This window comes from Melanotaenia boesemani, chromosome 4 (assembly GCF_017639745.1).
Source record: "Melanotaenia boesemani isolate fMelBoe1 chromosome 4, fMelBoe1.pri, whole genome shotgun sequence".
In the NCBI taxonomy this organism is placed as follows: Eukaryota; Metazoa; Chordata; class Actinopteri; order Atheriniformes; family Melanotaeniidae; genus Melanotaenia; species Melanotaenia boesemani.
Window position 1 is genome coordinate 25983206 of NC_055685.1, and position 19518 is coordinate 26002723.

At 38.3% G+C, this 19518-nt stretch overlaps 1 protein-coding gene across 2 annotated transcripts in view; it reads right to left on the reverse strand.

The window, feature by feature from the left end:
- LOC121637807 (E3 ubiquitin-protein ligase SMURF2-like) overlaps positions 1-19518 on the reverse strand; it is a 59274-nt gene that overhangs the window by 1969 nt on the left and 37787 nt on the right. The window contains exons 10-19 of one of the 2 annotated variants that reach the window (XM_041982087.1): positions 18493-18651; positions 17628-17681; positions 9580-9793; positions 6167-6270; positions 5878-5992; positions 4342-4520; positions 3745-3882; positions 2663-2783; positions 2297-2498; positions 134-209 (exon numbers count right to left, since the gene is read on the reverse strand). In XM_041982087.1, coding sequence (XP_041838021.1) covers positions 134-209; positions 2297-2498; positions 2663-2783; positions 3745-3882; positions 4342-4520; positions 5878-5992; positions 6167-6270; positions 9580-9793; positions 17628-17681; positions 18493-18651 — 1362 coding nt within the window. Of the gene's footprint in view, positions 1-133; positions 210-2296; positions 2499-2662; positions 2784-3744; positions 3883-4341; positions 4521-5877; positions 5993-6166; positions 6271-9579; positions 9794-17627; positions 17685-18492; positions 18652-19518 lie in introns of both variants that reach the window. The other variant, XM_041982085.1, reaches the window with a different exon arrangement.

Genomic DNA, 19518 nt, shown 5'->3' on the forward strand with positions numbered 1-19518 from the left:
CTAAAGAAAGAACAAAAGAGAACTGTGAACAAATGTAAACTACACTTAAAGCTCATTAAAATATTTTTAAACTTACAAAGCTTGTATCTCTTTATGGATGTGATGTATGCTAGTTTATGTGATGGATACATACCAGGTGTGGGCTTTGGGCAGATTATTGGTGTTGGCATCAATCTGATGAATGGTGAAAAGTCGGGGTCCTGCAGCACCTGCAATCAGAATAAACAGGATGCGTCAACTCCAGCTTTATAATTCTACACAGTTACTCGCTCTATTTTCATTACTATCCACAGACAAGTTTAGTTATCCGTTTAGTCCAATTTGACCATATTATCACTGTAATCATACATTTGTTTGCTTTCAACTAAAATCAGTTCAGTTTTATTTATAAAACACTTTACATGCAGAAAGCAACACATTACATAAACAATTTATGGATATCAAAATAAAACAACCCTTTGCACACAAATTATATAACTAAGCAATTTAAAAACACCCACTTCATTTTAGTCTCTTACACACACACACACACACACACACACACACACACACACACACACAAAAACTAAGCACATGTACACTTTCCCCATCCCACTCACCCCAATCCAATGAACTATAGTCTGTCGCTACTGTCTCTTAACTGAATGTAGGTATACAAATGTTAGAAGAAATAAACTTCTGGCTTGACACTTGATGCTGCTGTAAGGAAACAATATTTTGGGGATTCATTTACTCCGGAAGCCAGCCAACTCATGACCACGAAGGGCTACACCACAGGGACCACCCAGACTAGGGCAGACCAGAGTCCACGCCACAGCCGTAGGGCTGCAGTGCAGAGGCCCCAGCCACCCAGACAAGGGTGATCACCGTGACAAGCCCCGTAGACCGAGCAGGCAAAGCCAGCGTGGAGGATCCCCATTAGGAAAACACTGAAGTTAAAAGTAAAAACAAGATCAAACTAGAAGCACTCAGAGAGCAGACCTCTGCCAAGCCATAGGGTCTCTCATCTGAGAAAAACCCAAGCTGTAATGGCAAAAATATCCCTATCTCTCAATAGTAGAGAATCCTTAAAATAATCCCTGGATCCAGACGGTGATCCAGATCACCCCAAAATGTAATCACTTTTTCCTTTATTCTATTTCTGAAATTTCCTGAAAATTGAATCAAAATCAACCAATAACACCAAGAACAGATAAGCGTGACAAGAATAAATATGCAGATAAATTAGCTAATAAAGATAATAAAATAAGACTAAACATAAATAAATGGATAAATAAAATCAGTAAAAAGCTACGCCAAAAAGGTTACTTGAGCCTCTTTTTTAAAAACTATCAACAGTCTCTGCAGCCCTGAGGTTCACTGGCAGTCGAGGGCCGTAATGCTGGAAAAAGAACTTGTAAGTTTTAACTTTTGGAACAATCAAAAGGCCAGTACCAGAGAACCTCAAGGTTCGTGAGCATTTATAAGTTAAAATTAGACATTTATAAATCACCAAAAGAATCTTAAAATCAATCCTGAAACGCACAGGGAACAAATGCAGCGATTTAAAAACTGGTTTCATAGCATTTAAACTACGGCTGCAACGATTAGATGACGTTGTCGACAATGAAAATAGTCGACAACCAATTTACCCGTCGACTATTGTCAGACAAAAAAAAACTACAGAGTGAGACATCGTCTTCTTCCCTATCTCTGCTGAGAGTTGCACATGCGCAATAAAGTCTGCAAGGGGGAAAATATGGTGGCCGACAGGGAAACAGAACGGCAGCAGAGGACTTCAAAAGTCTGAAATAACTTCACGTTAAACTTACAAAATAAATTAAATACATGTCAGATTTGTAAAAGGAACCCTGCGTATCACAGAAGTACGTCTGCAATGTTCGGACATTTAAAGAGGAACGTTGGACTTGCATAACAACCTTATGCAAGATTTTAAAGCTGAAAGTGATATAATCCATTTAACAATTACGAGATACAAAATCCGATTGGTCGACTAGTTGTTTTAATAGTCGGTGACTAATCAACCATCAGAGTAGTCATTAGTTGCAGCCCTAATTTAAACCGATTATGAGATATAATCAAGTTTCACTGAATATTTATTATAACAGCCTCAAGATAATAACTTTTTTGTAGAATTGGAAAAAAAAAAAAGAAGTGGTATGCGTCACAGGTTAGTGGCAAAAAGGATTTAAAAAAAATCCCTCACTGAGCAGTGGTACAGAAGTTAAGCCAGAAGTGGAAATTGATCTCAGCTTTCTGAAGTTTGGCAGAGAAAAGCAACTGTCACATTAAGTACCCTGTAAAGCCTTAAATCCTTGCAGTGGGACTCGAGAAGAGCCAGTAACAAACTGCAGAAGCCGGGCCCTCCTCTCTTCATCAAACGACTCCACAGCTTTCCAAAACCACTTGACGATGTTGCTGTCAGGGGTGCAGTGCTTCAGGCGAGTGTTGGACTTCCAGTCGGCAATATCGATCTTTCCCAGGCCGCACACAATCAGCTGAAAGCAGAAGCAAAATAATATTTAAAATGAGTTCATGCTAACTCAGAGAGATTTTAGAAGATGAAATAAAGACATTAATCATATCAAAGAGCAAACTAAAGGTAATGAGGGAGTTTTAAAGAGGAACTGTTGGGAAACTATTTGTCTCGAGTGTGTTGTACCTCCAGTTCCTTTTCATCAAAGGCTTTAAGCAGGTGCTGTGGGATGACCTCGTTGAAACCTTTCTGCAGAGCTAGAAACTGAGCCTCAATGCCATGAAGGAAACGCCAGTTCACATACAACCTGCATTGAGCACAAGCATGTCAGGTTATCAAACCAAAAATACAAAAACATTATTTTGAGTCTGTTCACAGTTAGTGTTTAACTGCATCCTGGATGATCTAATCACAAGCGAACATCACTAAATGTGCATGAGAACACACTCAAAACACACTGAGGAGATTGTCCAGATCCAATTGCTCAGGCCACGTATTAAGTAGCATGAATATAATGCATCCCGAGACTGCCTTATGGGACCTGACCAACCTGATCTGACTCCATGCAAGCTGAAGAGTTACCACTGTTTCTTTTCCTTCAAATCTCCCGAATCATTACATTCAGTAAGAAATAAAAATAAACAAAAACATTAATAGTGTCACGTTTGCTTTGACTGCAGTTGGCATGAATTGTATTCGTGGTCATCACATCGTTAAGCTCTTCAACCAAATGAAAATAATCTCAACAGTATGTTGAATCTGCACCCACTTAAACATGCAGAAACACTGAGTCAGAAATTCAGGAGTAAAAGCTTAAGTTGTTTGAGACATTTATAAATAAGTCCTTAGGAAAGTGACTTAGGTGAATCTAGAACATGTAAATGTATGAATACTAATGTACTTCAAGTCACTGAAAGCATTTTTTTTTCAGAAACATCAGTGGACTTGCTGATGTCCTGTTAGTGTTGCTTGCTGACTGTGTGGTATAGGTTGTGTTTATCCGCATACAGACTGGATAACTAAGATTTGATCACATCTGGCCAGTCGGGAGGCATGTGGGGACACATTGTGACACTGGGTGTAAATATACATACTTAGAGCTGTCCACTTGTGACTGGATTCCCTTTAACAGATGTTAGCCCCAAATGTGAGCAGGCTCATAGACGCTGTGTGAATTACAGCACTTCAGAAAATTGGTAACGTGATGTTTGTATGGGCTCCAATCTGCTGTGACCTCCTTGTCTTGGTGTGTGCATCCCAATCTGTACCTGACATATTCCTTTTTTGTGTCCTCTGTCACAGGGATACTCTTTCCATTGGGCTTGAGCTCATGAGGGATGATTTCACCGTACGCGTTGTGCTCCACACAGAAAGTGTGGTCCAGGACGCCAGTGATGTCATTATCCCTAAGCAGAAAGATGAGGCAGAAAGAAAATACAAAATGCAGCATGTTTTTTTTTTTTTTTTAATCTGGATTAAAAAAGATAAAAAACCGAAAATGAGAGACAGACTAATTATCTGCAGTAAGCATGATCACAAAAAAAAAGAGTACTGCTTCTGTATTGTAATGTTTCCAAATTCCTGTGTAATGATGTCTCAGCAAGTATTACTAATTAAAAGATTTGAAAAAAGATTATATCAGCATCTTTCTAGCTAACTGTCATAACTGCAACTTTTAAACATGGTAGTTGTTTCAAGAGTGTGTCACATGGTACCAAAGATATCAGGGTTGGGAATTTTTTTTAAAGACGCTGATCTGTCAGCAGAGTGCGCTACAGCTTTAAGAACTGGTTTTACATTTATGAGCTTGTAAAGTAGAGCATTTACAAAGGAATATGCTTTCTGGGAGAAAAAAAGTGTCTTACAGAATCCAGACAAGGCTGTTGTGAAGGTCAGGGTCAACAGATTCCATATCGTCCAGCGTGATTGGCTTTCCCAGCAGCTGTTTGTAGAAGGGCAGAGTGAAGCCTCCATCGATGTAGTGGCCGTGAAAGACTGCCATGCCCATGATTCGACCCACAAAATGGAAATACGACAGGTGCTCCTGCAGATTATAAAGAGGAGAATAATTTGGCACAGCTTTAATTCATACAGATTCAGATTATACAACTTAATTCTTCGCCACAAATACAGGACGTCATCAGCACTGTTTGCATCAGCTCAGCAGTGGCTCTCGTCTTTTTTTTTTATTTTTATCTCCATGTTATTCAGAATTTCTGACAAGTATTTCACATTATCATTTTTTTTCCAGAGTTGTGAGGTCGGCTGCAGCAGCAGCTCCGTGATCAGCGTACAAAAACCAAGATTTTGATCTTCCATTTCTATCTTGGTGAAATGCAATACTTTGGATCCCAGAGAACAGTGAAATTCTGCAGAAACTTTTCCAGGTGATGCAGTTTTGGATGAGCATAGTTTAGATATAAAACACAGTCTGGGCTTTATGTGAGCAGAAAGAAAGATGGCTGCATGTACAATGTGTCAGCTAGATGAACAGGATGTTGAGAGCATAGATGGGGGTGAGGTGGTACATGAGAATCCATGTAGAAAGGGTTACTGGCTACAGAAGCAAAAAGTATGTGATTTTAAAAGCAGCTGTACTGTATCTGGATGATACTCCCACGTCCGGATGAGATCATCACTTTTCTTCACCAGATTGGGATAATTTGTTGTTCTCCGATTTTGAGTCCTAGTGTTGTTCTGTCAGACATTCAGGACTTTTTTCTCTTTTCAAATGTTTATATTTTATATATACTTATTGTTCTTGTAATAAATAAATAAATATAATAATATATATAATTTATTTTTTAGTGCTTTCGTATTTTTACTGATCCTTTAAAACAAGATGCTTTCAGTTTATTAATCCTGTATATTTAGACATCGGTCTTTCCTTTATAACGCCCAGAATATATTTATTTGTCAGAAATTATTCTACACAGATGAATAGATATGTGAGTTCGAAAACAAAATATCAGAATAAATCTTTAGTTAACATATGCCTTTTCAGTTGCAGCAGACAGTTGGAGACTCGCAGGTTTTAATCCACCTGTTTGTTAAATGGCTGGATGAACATTTAATGATCAATAGTTTTTATGTTCATGACAGGTGTAGGAACTTACACCTAACACAAGGTAAACGCTGATGTCTGCGACTGAAACAGATGGCTACATATCAAAACTCTTATTCATTGTATTTTTGAATTGTAATTTGTATTTTTCACCTTTATTGTGAGCGTATCATGGTAAGGTAAATTTCTTTTCAGTGTGTTTTACACATGTGTTTTTACACAGTTTACTAGTAGGAAACCTGAAAGTATCGACTTTAAACAGTAGCCGGGTGGCAAAAAAAGCCACAGTGATGTCACATACACATTCTCTATGACTACAAAGTAAAATGATTCCTACTGGGTTGACAGCAGAGTCCGGGTTAATCTGTAGAGTGTAGATGTCATCTCTGGAGTACTGGAACAGGCCGTAATAAGGGTTCAGCATCTCATGTGATAGCAGGTATAACCATTCCCTAACACACAAACAAAGATTCAAATTGAAAATTAAGTTCAGATCACACTATAAATGCATTTTTACAGGTTGTTAGAACCACAAAATTTTATATATATATATATATATAGATATAGATATATCTATATATCTATAGATGTATAGATATATAGATACATATACAGTAACAAATTACCTTGCAACTCCTCCATAATCCAGACCCTCTTCTCCTCTGAATTTGATCATCAGTCTTTTCCACAGATCTTTTGGGCGCATCTTCATCACCTGCCGGTATGATTCCTAAAATTTAGCACAAAAATCAGAATTAATAATTCAGACCGTACATTAAATTAAACAACATTGTCATTTAGGCCACAGACCTCTCCAACTAAACCTGGACAATGACAGTGCTACCTCGGCTGGAAACTTGAAAACCTTTCTTATATGCTGCAATGTAGTAGTAGAAAATCTACAAAGCAAACACTGAGATCAGACCAACACACATTCTTAGAGACCCTAGGTACTTCAGGACATTTGTAGGACATTTTGAGGACTGCAGGAATAAACAAAAACAACCTGGTCCAGCTGTGTGTGCAGAGTCAATTGACTCTGCTGTGGTAGGTCTTATGTTTACTACAACATTAAAACATAAACTAATTAATATATTAGCTGTCAACAAAAACCATGTGGCACACAGAGAAACCCACTGATGTAATGTTACAACAGCTTATATATGAACATGACAAACCTTTAGGAAAAACACAAAAGGCTGAAAAAAGGCAGCATTACAACTTTAGATGAATGCTTATAACCTCTAGATCATATTTTCCAAAAATTAAAAAATAAAAACGTCAGACTGTATTAATACTTCTAAAGACTATGCTAATAATTATTACCTGATTATTGAAGGTAAAAATTTAAAACCTATTTGAGGCTGAGTGGAGCCAGTGATTACTGACAAACTCAGGATAAGCGTGGTTTTGTTTTCATGTGCAGGCTAAACACTTGACCACAACTACAGCTAGAATTCTTACAATGTTTATTTTAAGAATAAAAAAGTGATTCCAGGACTGAATGGATCTGTTCTAGTGTCCTTCCATCTGGTTTACCTAAAAATACAGTTTCCTTTCTACATTATGTAAGAGTCATCTGTCCATCTTTCCTCTAAGAGGAATCCAGGAACTCGGAGGCAACCCTACAGTAAACAATTTCCTGCCACATCCACAGAACCACTGCAAGGGTGAAAGCAAGACAGATTTATGTTGCAAATAGTCTCCCAGAAAAAACTAAACACATCCTAGTGTTTTAAATTCTCTATATGTTATTGGGTCTTTGAGGAACATGACACTGAAGTTAACAATTCTTCTGCTGCATCCTGGATACCTGTGTAAATCAACACCAATCTTTCTTTTATGGTGCTGCTGCAGCTTAGCTGCTGCCTGCACCATCTTTTTACACACAGATACTTTTATTTATGGTCATACACACATATATACTGTGTCACTCATAGCTGATAATTGTTAGAAAGTGAAGGCATGAAAGTTCCCAGTTTCTAACTTGAGACCTCTCACATGCAATTACATGTAACTGGGGACTGGTATGGAAATTGAAGAAAATTGTGAAATCATCATTTTAATGTCTCATAAACATATGAAAAATAAGTTGCACAGTAAAACTCTAGATTGCATGTTGATGCAGCAAAGCTCAGTCTGTGACTAAAACACACATTTCACAGTCGCTGTTAATGTGGAAAGGAAAAATATAAATAAAAAAAAAATAAGAACACCGCGCTGTCAGTGTGAAGCTGGGTTAAGATAAATGGAAGAAAAACACTACCAAGGGTGTCACTGTCCATTACCTTACTATATAATAAATAACAATCTAAAACAAAACATGAAAATAATTAACAAACTATAATAAACTTGACATGAAATAACATATTCATTGCACACTCAGCCAGTAATGCGATTGCTGGCGGTAAACTGCACCGCTTGTTCCTGCTCGAAAGCCTGAAGTAATCTGCAGAGCAGGTTTTCACACTTGACTTCCTTCTTCCACAGCTGTCATGTCAAAGCGAGATGAAGTCATAGTTTTCATTGCTCAGCTTGTAGTTATGAACCTATGTCTAGCCACAAATACTTGCCACTGCTGTCTTCACTCCTTTCTTCACCCCTCCTCCACCCCACCATCCTTTACTTTAGCTGCTGAAATCACCAAGAAAGAATGCCTTCGCCTCAGCTGAACAAATGATTGGGGGAGCAAGAAAAAATAAAAAATAAAAAAATAAAAAAGGAGTCAAAGGAGAAGAAATTAGAAAAAGAAAAATAGTTTTGTAGTGTTGTGAAAGCCATGCTGTTCCTACTTTTCTTTGAAAGTTGTGAAGCAGTTCTGGGTACTGGTTCTGTGCTGCCCATGGCTATTTGTTGACCACATCATAAAAAGGGGTGAATACTCTGCTGAAAAGCATACATTTGCATCTTTGTCGCCATGTTTAGATGCTCTACAGATAGTATTGTTTTTTTATTATTTACTATAATGGTTTAAAGTACATTATATTAGGTTGCAGGCGAGAGACGAACATTTAATCTCCCTCATGCTTAGCTTACATCAGAAGACTTTGAAAAGATTTGCAAAAGACTCTAGAAAACTACCAGCTCACACTTGCTCACATCTCAAGACAAACGTTTAGAGTTTTAAGTCTTTGTCTAGTCTCAGACTGAGATTTAACAAAGACTGTAATTCACTATTTACAAGACTACAACTAGATTCCTTTAGCATTTTTTCAAATGTTGGACAGCTGATATTGAACAGGGCTGATCTGCCCACAGCAAAGCAAACAAGGGGAGTGTTTCCCTCCAGGATCAAAAAGGAATCAGACACTATTATTTCATTAAGTGTGCCTTTGCATCTCCACCAGGTGTTACACCTATTCATCAGAATCTGGGAGGATGAATGAGTTTTCTATTCTTCTCCCATTTGTTAGATCATTATACTGGAACACATAAATGATCCACAGCAGACGTTTACTTCTTAATAACCATCTGCTCCTTATTCTGGACGGTCCACCTACAACGTTTCATCACTGGTTCTTGTTCGTTTTTTTGTTGTTGTTGTTGTTTTGTCAGTTTTTATCGTTCTGACAGTTAGGATTCCTGTTTCTGCTTTTGTCAGAGCTCATCTATTTGTTGTTGATTGTGTTACGTCACTGAGACTTGTGATAATATCAAACATGTTTGATATTGTCGCAGACTCAAGACTAGGAAAAGACTGACATGAAACAGCGCAGATTACCACCTTAAACCTAACGATCCAGATGACAGGAGCACGCTATGACTCCAGCAAGACTCCTAAGATTTCGTAAAAGACTTCCGTTTTTAGTCGGCAAGTGTGAAAATCGTTTGGTGTAAGCCCAGCATAAGTGTAAAATTTCAGAGGAACTTTTGCTTAAGGTTTATGACAGCACATAATTTAACAACATAAATGATATTTTTGTATCGCTTTTGCAGAGTTTCAGACTGCTAATAACATGCTCTGCCATCGTTATGTTCAAGTGTGAGTGTGTGTGAGAGACAGGGTCACCAAACATTTCAGAAAGTTTTATCATTTTACCTCAAAGATCTCCTCTCGGCTGACCTCGATGCGGCAGTGGCCAGCCTGCGGTTGGTGCTGTGACAGTTCCTGTCGCAGAATCTTCAGCTTCTGCACCAGGTCTCTCTTATATTTGGGCACTGTCAGGCACTCTGCCTCTTCAGGTAACTGGGCTGGGGACAGAGCTTGCTGAGGGCCCCCAGGACCACCCTGGTCCTTCAATTGAGGCGGATGGCTGGTGTAAGGAAAAGGTGGGTGAGGGCAGATGGAGGATAAAGAGTAAATGATGGATGAAGGGGGAAGGAAGGGATGAAACAGATGCAGAGATATATAAAAGGCATGAAAAGGTAAATAAAAGGTAGGACAGAGGACAGGAGAAAGGTGTTTGTTAGTGTGATTCATCACACACTTAAACAGCTGCTACAAAAAAGCTGAGCAAAGCTGCTTTCCATTTATAATCCAATCTAAAGAAAACTGTGACAAGTCATTTACCACTCTGAACCAGGTGAATGTAATAAACTTATACCAATATAGACAGAATCCTAAATTGTTTCTTATGTAACAAAAAAACAATTAACCTGGTGGATTTTGTAAGAAATTCCATTTCCCCAATGATCATGAAGCAAAGAAAACTAAACAGAGCACTGAACCCTGGGTAAATCTGATCCAGGCCTGTGAACAGGCAGGCCTTTTGACAGGACATTTGGTAAATATCCCCACCAGGAAAGAGACAGAGGGAGAGATAAACCCTAAGTAAGCACCGAGAGAGACAAACACAGATGGAGGAAGAGAAATTTACAAAAGAGAGAAGCAAAAGCAGAGCTGGCGCCTCTGGCTAGCTCAACTGAACAGATAAGTTGTGTTGTCTCTTGTTTCTCTCCATCACACATTTCTCTCCATGTCCAAATTCAGCAACTGTTTTTTAAATTCCCTCAAAATCATTACTCCAGCTGTGTGTCTGCCTCCATTCCATGACATTTATACTTCCTGTCTAAAGGCTAAAGAAGTTCATAGCACAGATTAATCCCTTGTAGGTAGCCCTGCCCCCCACCACCCATAACTGGACTGACCACTGGAGCTGCCACCATTCCTCACGCTTTGAGGTGAAATAAAAAAAAAAAAAAGACAATATTTTTGTAAATATGTAGTTCATATTTCTTTGTAACAGCTTAGCATTGTAAACGACACACACTCCATAACAACATAAAATCCTGATAAATGTAGAGCACGGACAGTGATCAGAAATCATGCTTGTGTTAAATTCTTGTTTTGTAATTAAACACCTTATGGAACAAGAAGGTGACCTGCAGGGTAGGGATTGTGCCTGTCGCACCGAGTGCACCAAAGAATTCAACATAATGAGCTTAGAAACGAACCTTTATCCACAGGTCACACTCATGGCCTTCTGAGCATCTATCTTCTAATCCTGGATTTTTACTTGTGGGGCATCTGTTATGGCTGGGCGGATCGATCCAAATACCAATATCATCGACACCAAGGTGAGTAGCGGTATCAATCGATACCAGTCTGATTAGATCGATATTTTTCTTACAGAGTGTTTTAGGGGCAAAAAGCTAAAGAATCACAAGGGATTAATTCCACGTAACCGCGCTGCAAGCAGGCGTGCATGTCAGGTCTGGAAGAGGTGCGCGTCAAGTATGGTTACGCCATAACCGACCTTACGCAGACTAGAGCGAGTATAAATCCAGCTTTATGCAAAGTACTACCTTGTGATTGGTCGGTTTGTGATTGTGCGTTTCCAGATTTCTGGACCTTGTCCCTGAGTTTGTGCAGGAACCACAGCAAAGAAACTACAACACAACGCCGTAACTCACAAGAGTGTGGAAGCACATTTTACTAGTGTCAGCTATGCTGGCCCTACTGTACATGGACACCATGCAAGTATAAACCCAGCTTAACCGTGCTGCTAGCAGGGGTGCACGTCAGGTACGGTTACGCCATAACCGACCTTACGCAGACTAGCGCGAGTATAAATCCAGCTTTATGCAAAGTACTACCTTGTGATTGGTCGGTTTGTGATTATGCGTTTCTGAATTTCTGAAGCTTCTTGCTGAATTTGTGCAGTAACTGCGGAATAGGGACTACAACACGGTGGCGTAACCCTACGTTCGAGTGCGAGAGCATATTTCACTAGAGTCAGCTACGCTGGCCCTAGCATGCACAGACGCCAAGTGAGTATAAATCCAGCTTAAGAATCAAATACAGTCTGGACAAAGGTAAGCCTTCTAGTTCTGGCCTTCTCCAGCCTACACTGTGGTGTCGGTGGTAACAGGCCTGGGTGGGCCTCGTAAAAACACAATCTTTCCCTTCAGCAGGACACCAGCCCTAATTTTCCCTTGAGGAGACGCTGAGCCAGCAGTAGACTTCTTTAAATGAGGCTACTGTCCTTTGCTGGGAGTGGAGCGTCAAGGCTGCTGTAGGCCAGACAAAGGCAGCACACCAAGAGGCCTGGATTGATATATGAAGGAAGGAGGGGCCCTTTAAGGCAGCAGCCCATAACCATTCACTAATGCCAACATTTGTATGCTTGGGTTCCCTGGCTCAGTGGGTAGAAAAAGGCCTATCTATCTATTTGGGCTCTCCAAACTAAACGGGAGCAGTGTTTCAACAGTGTATCCCTGTATAATCAAGTCTGCTGCTATTTATTTTATTGGCAGGCTCTGGGGCTTCGAGCATGTCAAAGAAAGGAAAAGACTACAGCAGAGCAGTCTTGAAAACCACTTTAGAAAGGAGGATAGCAAGAAAAGATGCCTCAGAACAAAATGGAATGTTTTCCTGTTGGCTGGAAGACTCAAGAACCATATAATAAGAGTAATTTTAGTGCAGTATGTCTTTAGAGGGTACAGTGTAATTAAAAAAATGTTTCAACATAGTTCAGCATCTCTAGTTTCCAAACTAGATGAGTTTTACATGTTTGGTGATAAATATAGAAAACACAAGCAGAGAAAACAACTAAAAGTATTTCCCAAACAAAATTTATATCTGTAGTGTTTCTATTTTCTAATTTTAAATTGCTTTTATTTTTAATTACTCTTTACTTTTTGTGCTGAAAATACAATAGGAGCAAAAATTCACTGGAGTAGAATTCCTTGTTTGAACCTACAGATTTGGCGAAATAAATTATTCTGATTCTGAAAAAAGGAATAGTGCAATGTCATACAAAAATAGTCAAATTTAAATTAGAAAGGCAAATGGTTGTTTTGCTGTTACTCCAGTGTAGACAGAATAAAAGAAAAGCAGGGGGGGAGGGGAGACAGACATTAAGGTGAGAACATTAGGATAATCTGAACCTGAACCTGCAGAGTCATAACACGCATCCATCCTCTTTCTGTGTGTTTACTGAGAGTGCATTCACAGGGTTTCAAAGATGCACATTTGTGGGTAAAAAAGTGAAAAAGTGTGCTTATTCCAATCACACAGCAGCAAGCCCAGGTGGGATGTAAAAAGTGTTGAGTAATTATAGTGGAGTTGAAGCCACACCTGTCACCTCAACATCATCCTGCCCAGAAAATCAAAGGGCCCTTAGGAGTCCGTTCTGACTATACTCTTTTTTTCCACTTGCTAAAAATACGAGAATAAAGAAAGAAAAGCCCAAAAAATGCCAGCAAAAGCATGACTTATAACATTCTTCCCAACTGCAAATCTGCCACATCTGCCCTCTCCAAAACTACATAAATTACAGGAAACCAAATGCAGACAGACTGTGGTAACTAAAGTGACTGCAGGATAAAACATTACAGTTACATTTCTAGACACTTTTAAATGATACAAGATCTGTAAAATTGGAAAGTTGACTGTAAAGTTGACTATAGAGTGTAATACATTTTGCATTAATATAAAGAATTTGCTATTACAATTAAAATAATATATGCATTTTTTACTTGACAATTTGAAGCTTTAACACAGTGTGTGCATTCTCTAAAAACTTAACTTTCAAGTGACAGCTAAATATTTTAAGTATGTGTGTGGGATTTTTTTTTTCAAACTCAACAGTTTTTCTCAGGTTGAATGTACCACACAGATATACTAAACCAAACATAATCAGCACTTCTTAAAACATCAATGCAAATATTGATGTAAGTGTCATGAAGATTTACAGCTTGGTTGGGAAAATACCTACTGATGCCCACTAAACCTAAATCCAGCAGCATCTAAAAATACCCTCAGCAAACACTGATGTAATCTTTCAGACATACACTTTGTGCTGGTGCATGGGAGGAAGTTAAGTATGCGAGAGACAGTGTGGCAGACCACAGCAATGCAGCTGCGTCTGACTGTCTTACAATTCAAGGCCTTCATCAGTCGAGGTCAAAGGCAGCAGGGCCGTCTGAGACATATTTAAATCAAGTGCACCAGAGGATCAGACGACTGAGGTGCAAGCTGTAGACACGGTGTTGAAATGCATAATCTGTTTGCCGCATCTAATCTTGTAGACAAAACATGGTGTTGATAAAGGGTGGGTAAAAACTTGCCTACCAAAAAAACAAAGCAAAAAGGAGGGCGAAATATCAAGAAGAATCTTGCCCAGAGCAAGTGTGTGTGTGCCTGAGATGAGGTCAAGTACTGAGTATGAATGGATGGAGAACAGACCTGAATGAGTGGCAGAGCAGTGAATCAATAATGAGCTGAAGCAGTGCTGTCTCAGCACTCAGTAGTACGAAAATGATAAGAAAAATGTTTTAAATTAGTTGTTTAATTTCTAAGGCAAGCACATTGTTGTAGCAGTTAGCAATGGCTACATTTGACTAACTGTTAATTTAGGAACTAGGCTGTGGTGATTGGAGGTTTAAAGGTTTAAGACATACTTTAGGGTTTAAGAGGATTTGTGGGATGTGACTTAGTTTAACAAGCTGTAAAGGATACTTGCTGCTTCTGCTGGACATCACATCTGTCAGCAATGAAATCACCAATTTGACCTTTTTCCATTACTTTTTTTTAATGAGTCAACATCTTTGTTTTCTTCTTTACCAGCTGTTACAGTATGTGGAATAAGTATACATAATTGTGTTAAAATGGTAAGTCTGTGAGGTCTGTTTTAACATAATTTGTGACACTGCTAAATGAAAACATAGCAGAGACGACGTAAAGAAAAGCTTTTGTTTCTTCTTCATAGAAAAAGGCTTGGTCTTAACTCCATAGCCGATAGTGATAGTGCCCTCATGTGTGGAAAGCAACCCATAGTTGATAAAAAAAAGTTGCTGCATTTTTAAAATTACCATAATACTTTTAGTAACCTCCTTAACTTGATTTTTATTTATTAGTTTGGACGTATGTCCCATTTGTGGTAGCTGGTGTGGTAGCACCGGTAACACTTTGGATATTCTTTTGTAGGTCTCTTTAACACTCTCTGGTATTTTTAGTTTTTACCATAACAGACAAGAGGACTGTTGCCTAGCAACAGCTTAACTTTACCAGAGTTTTAATTGATGGCAGGAGTATCCAAACTACTATTTAACATGAAATTGTATATAATTGGTTGATTCTGAATGCTGCCACATCTAAAATTATAAATGGGTGTGCACACATATGCAAGATGTCTTTTCGAGTTAATTATTTCTGATTTGTTTTTTCACCTTTTCTGTACCGGTTTATAAATACATAAAATGTGTACTTTTTATTTTATTTTTATTTTTTTAGAATACACAATTTTCTTAGCATTAAATGGAAAATAAACTATAAAAAATGTGGCATTGGCTACTGGTTAAATACCAACTGTTTTCAAGATCACTATCGACCCAGAATTTCACAATATGACAAGGCATTTTCGCATAAAATACACACAAACCTCACATAACATGTATCCAGCTGGCCCTGGCATCTAAATTCTCAAAAATCATCACCTTCAATCATCATTTATGGAAATAAGTTTGTGCAGTGCTGCGTTATTGCAGTTTCATGTGACTGGTGTCATGCTTGATTCATTGACTTTTGCGGGTGTTCGGGTTTAGGTTTGATCAGACAAATCAAGTTAACTATATACATTTTTACAAGTAGTGAGGGTTTTAGACTGCATTGAAATATTACAATCGTGGAAAAAGCCACAAATTAATATTTTACTTAATGAATTTAATTATTTATTGTCCTGATTGAACCTCTCTGTTCCACAATTGAAATAAGCTCATTCACTAAAAAGCTGTTAACACAAGACATTTCAACAGGGTTTTATGGGTTTTTAATTGTGTCTGAGGGTATAACTACTGAGAAAAATCTGTGATAAATGCTTCATTGCTCTGATTTCAATGCTTTGTCACAACTGGCACTATACAGTATGTCCTCATTCGTTCTGGAGCTCGCTCCACCACCGCTGCTCTTCATGCACAGTTCTGAGCTGATTGATGCAGGTTTAAATATCTAAGTTTGAAATGTTTTGTTACACTTACAACTATTCCTGTCACAGATTAAAATGAGCTGTTTTTATAAGCCATTATCAATATCAAACCTGAGACAATACATAAAGAAAGGCAGTAATAAAATGCTAGGAATACTTGACCAAAACTGTTCTGAAACGTTAAGCTCTGTGAGCCCAACATAAATGTTCAGGGTAGCCTCAAAAGTACTACCTCCCTACTACTGCCCTTTTTTAGGCTAAAACCTCTCACTCTACACTCTTTTTAGCTCCTGTTTCCTGGAAATGGAATGGCCAAGGAAAGGACTCCTAAAAAAAACTCCACTCCTGGAAAGAGTTCATTTGGTCAAAATACAGCTTATGATTGCAATATGTGCAACCCTGTCATCCATAAATCTAACATTGTAGTTTTTGTATTTGTTTATGTGCGCACGCATTTGGACTTTTCCCACTTAATCCAGAATTATGTCTGCAGCGTTGATGGGAAACACATTTTAAAATAATACCAACTAAAGTTTATATATGTATATGTACATAAATTATATATATATATATATATATATATATATATATATATATATATATACACACACACACACATATATAAGTATATACACATACATATACATACATACATACACACATACATACATACACACATACATACATATATATCTGTGTGTGTGTGCGCGCATGGTGAAAAGCTTCATTACAAATTAGAGTTTATAAATTTTGACCTTATCAAAATTCTGAAACATCATCTGGACTCCATCAAATATCTCCTAATAAGGAATCAAGCAAGCAGTTAACGATGCTGATGGGAAAACATAGCAGAGCTTCAACTCACAACCAGTCTGCTCAGACTCATATGGATACTATTTGGCCAAATGACCTGGTGCTGCTTTCCCAAACATGTCCATGGTACCAGTCACTATTACTGCAAGGAGGTTTAACAAAACCTTTCACCAAAAAAAAGCAAAATGGAAAAATCTTTGTCTCTCTTTATGATCCTCTTGTTATATCAGCTTCCACCTCACATGTTGGCAGGCTGAAGGCACAAGAATCTTCCAGACAGCCAAAACACTTCTTCAAACTCTGTTCATGGTGTTCATGTAACTTATAGGCCGTGTACTGTAAGAATCTTTGATGATTTTTCTGTTATAGCTTTTACTAGACTGACTGTATCTTCAGGGAGAATACACAAACTGGCGCTAAATTATGAGCAGCTGTGTTAACACATGTTTAGCATTTCTCAGAGTGGGGTCTGCTTTGCAAGTCCAGCTTCAACAGGGTCAGCTGCCTCCAAGTTGATCTTCAGGGAAGGCATGTTGCTGACAGAAAGAAAAAACTTGCAGTCCTTGAAATGGACAACCATTGAACTTGAATGATATTCTAGTGAAAGTTAACCTTGAGAAGAAAGTGCATGTTTTTACACTAACAGTCACAGACTGGATATTTGCCGTTGGAAAAGCCTGACAGTCAGCATTTCCTTTCATAATATTCTAGCTGTGTATGTGTGTGTGTTGCGCAGTTAGGTGCTTAAACTGATTTATACAACCTTCTGGGTAAGTATGAAAACATTGTGTTGTTGATATGCAAGCAACAGAGCATGTCCAACCATACATTTTATTATCTGCATGCAACTATGTGAGCTCACACGTCTGTCGACACAAATATGTATGTGTGTGTGTTTGGGGGTTACCTGAGGTTAGTGTTTTGGCTGTCCATGGCCACACGGGAACCATTTGGACTTGGGCTGCTGAAAAAAACAGGAGGAGAGAAGGAAAGAGAAGACAGAGAAAAACAAAAGGGGACAGTAGGAGGAAAGGGTATAAAAGAGAAGGTGAATGACATAGAGGATTGGAGCATTGAAAACAGAAATGGGAATAAAAAGGAACAGAAACAGGGCCAATGGGGAAAAAGAAAAAGACAGAAGGCAAGGATACAAAGACAGAATAAAGGTAAATTCAACAAGTAAAAGTTACAATAGCACAGAAAATAAGCAGGAGACACAAAAATAGTTCAAAAGAAAATATGGAGGACAAGACATAAATAAAAAGATAGCATTGATGAGAGTGACATAAAAAAGACCATCAGCAGAAACATGGGACAAAGAGAGGAAAGAGAAAGTAATAAAGACGAAGAAAACAAAAATATAGTTAGAGAAACGAAGGCAGGAGAGTCATTAGTGTTCATATAAACTCTTAAACTGATATAAGATGAACATGACCTGCTTTGTCTGAAACATAGATACTCAAGGAAAGGTACATACGTTTTCCTTTCCAGTTATATGCATTTATTTTATATCAAAGTCCACTCCTTGAATGTAATCATCTTTTAGCTTTATGATTACCCATTTCAGAACAGTGGTTATACAGTTTCAACACAACTGAATGTGATAATTAGGAGAGGTTACATCAGAGCAGGTGTGTAGAGCAGGTTGAAAAATTGAAGCCACTTACCAAATAGTAAAATTCTTTTGCCACCATGTTAATCTATGAAATAAACCGCCCCATAGTATGACTGAAATATTTGTCTGGTTCTTGAAAAATAACTGACTCACTTACTTGAGTACTAGATGAAGGTTAGCAGACAATCTTGGGTCTGTGAACTGCGTTGTTCGATTGTTGTGATCGACAAAGTAGACTCGACCGGTGGCAGTGTTTCTGATCTCCCAGCCTGGTGGAAGTGGGCCCAGCTCCTCACAGTTTACATTGCTCAAGTCCCTAGACAAAATATAGAAACCATTCATATTGTACTAAAGCAAGCCTATTGACCAAATACGTACAGTGTGGAGTTTAAATTTTTATAGTTCCTCTGCAGGGTGTGATGCACTATGCATCATTTCAGGCAGGAGTAATAAGGTAACTACATCTAACATAGAAATGACAGTAACACCTAATTGTTCATTAATTACTTAATATAATGTTTAATTGGTTACTTCAATTAAATGATTTCTACTGTTCTGTAGCAAGAGACAAAATACTCAATGTTAATAAGAAACATTTGATTAGAACATAAGTGCACAAATAATAAGAAATAACACTGCAATCATCAATTTTTACACAGTTTGTCACAATTCTTCTTCTTTGGTGTTCACTTTTATCAGCAGAACAACGCCACAGGTTGTGTCAACTTAGTATAAAGTGAGGACACACACCACTCAGAAAGATACAGACTTTGCTTCTATCATCACACACACTGGGTCATTTTAGCAGCTCTGTCCAAAACAACTAAACCCAGATGGTGAATGTTGTATTTGTGCTTCATCACAGAGCAGGAGCTCAGACACAGCCAAGAATGCAATGCAATAGTCCTGCCTGTTATCTTTCGGGAATTAAGTAAAGAACTGAAAACTGCAGAAAGAGCATGATTGAATGCTGAACTTCTGGCTTGTGGTACTTTGAGTTTCTCCAAAAATGCTGTTCCAACTCAGACCAAGGGGTCATTATTTTGACCAATAAGAATGTTTTTAAGCACAAAAACAGCAGTGACATGAGAAATTCGGCCTGATTCAATCCAGTCAAGTCCAGTTTGGTCCCGAGAATCTGGTTAGTCAGGATACAGGAATTTAGCACTGTGCTGAATTTATC